General features: G+C 41.5%; 1 protein-coding gene across 1 annotated transcript in view; it reads left to right on the top strand.

Moving 5' to 3' along the window:
• LOC101845739 overlaps positions 1–1,652 on the top strand; it is a gene marked incomplete at its 3' end in the record, with an annotated part of 53,304 nt that overhangs the window by 49,541 nt on the left and 2,111 nt on the right. The window contains exon 3 of the mRNA XM_005112058.1: positions 25–139. Within this exon, the coding sequence (XP_005112115.1) occupies positions 25–139 (115 nt within the window). The remainder of the gene's footprint in view (positions 1–24; positions 140–1,652) is intronic.

A 1,652-nucleotide genomic window follows, 5' to 3' on the forward strand; every position in this document is an offset into this window, starting at 1 on the left:
CCCCCGCCCCTCCCCCTCCCCCAGATCCCTAGCATCGTGCCTGACAACAAGTGACGGAGAAGTGCCAAACGAGACTATTCCTAAGTTGCCCAACGATCAGTGCAAGGCTTACAACGGGCCGGAGTCCTTCACATGCAGGGTCAGTTCCGATTTTTGTAAGGGTTTTACGGCACTCGCAACACAAAAATAGGTCGTGTAAGAGCCAAAGATTTAAGGTGATACTAGGGTTAGAATCTTAATCAGAGTTTTACGGCACTTGCAACACAAAATAGGTCGTGTAAGAGCCAAAGATTTAAGGTGATGCTCTTATGCAGTTGCGAGCGCCGTAAAAACTCATACAAAGCGAACAACAGTAAGCTGATACAAGGGTTAGAATTTTAGTAAGAGTTTTACGGCGCTTGCAACACGAAATAGGTCGTGTAAGTGCCAAAGATTTAAGATGATATTAGGGTTAGAATCTTAATCAGAGTTTTACGGCACTTGCAACACAAAATAGGTCGTGTAAGAGCCAAAGATTTAAGGTGATATTAGGTTTAGAATCTTAATCAGAGTTTTACGGCACTTCCAGCACAGTTAGGTCATAATATAAGTGCCGAAAATATGTACTACAAGAGAGTAACTTGAGGAAAGGGGGAAACAAAATAGGTCATGAAATGCCGATGATTAAAGGTGTTACTAGATTTTCAGTTTTAGTCACGATCTTATAAGAGCCGAAGATTTATACATTTAGCAAGAGTTTTTACGACACTTGCAACACAAAATAGGTGTAAATTGTACCCCTTTGTCGTCAAAATAATTTTATCACACTGGCAGCAATATTCTAGGCCTATAGTTTCGTTTTGTGCCTCGGTGTCTCTCTATTCCTCTTTTCTTTTCCTCGTTATCTTTCCATCTGTGAGGTATCGTGGTGAGATCAGGCGCTTGTAAAAATAATGAACTCAAAGAAATCAGCATTTTATTGACCGATGGGTAATTTTCTTATTTTCTTTCTTTTTTGGGAGGGCTCAACACCTTTTGTATCCATTTAAAATCACTCTTTTTTGTGTGGATTTTACTGAAAAACATTTATTAAAGGCACACAAAATGTAAATTTCTAGTTTCTAAGGACACTCAGGCTATACAAGTCACCAAACTTTGGCGGCCATTTTCTCGCTAACTTTACCTCTGAAACCAGGCGACCCTGACCTCCTTCAATCACAAGTACATGTAATATTTTGACTTCTATTCAACATAGATGGATATTTTTTTCACCAAAAGCAAGGCAAATGAACGGGCTTTAAGATGATACCAATAACTCCATATGCCCAAAACTTGACGAGAGCCTGATTCTACCACGTCGTGGCGCGTCTGTCTAGTCTATTCTCTTCCCTGTTCGCTTCTGTCTTTCTGGCGTGTTACGTAGTAAAGGGTGTCCACTAGACCGTCAGATTTCCAGCCATCCATTATTTTTCTTTTTTTTAAATCTGCCTATTCATCCACCGTCCATTTAATGTTCTTTCTTTTGATGCACCCATTAAACTCATTCGTTTTTCTATCCCCCTACCTACCCCTCCTCTCACACCTGCAACCAACCCCCATCTCTCTTCCCCCCACCACCCATCACGCCCACCCTCACCTCTTTACCCCTCCACCCTCCCCAAAAACACCCACAC

This window comes from Aplysia californica, unplaced genomic scaffold (genome assembly GCF_000002075.1).
Source record: "Aplysia californica isolate F4 #8 unplaced genomic scaffold, AplCal3.0 scaffold01174, whole genome shotgun sequence".
Lineage (NCBI taxonomy): Eukaryota > Metazoa > Mollusca > Gastropoda > Aplysiida > Aplysiidae > Aplysia > Aplysia californica.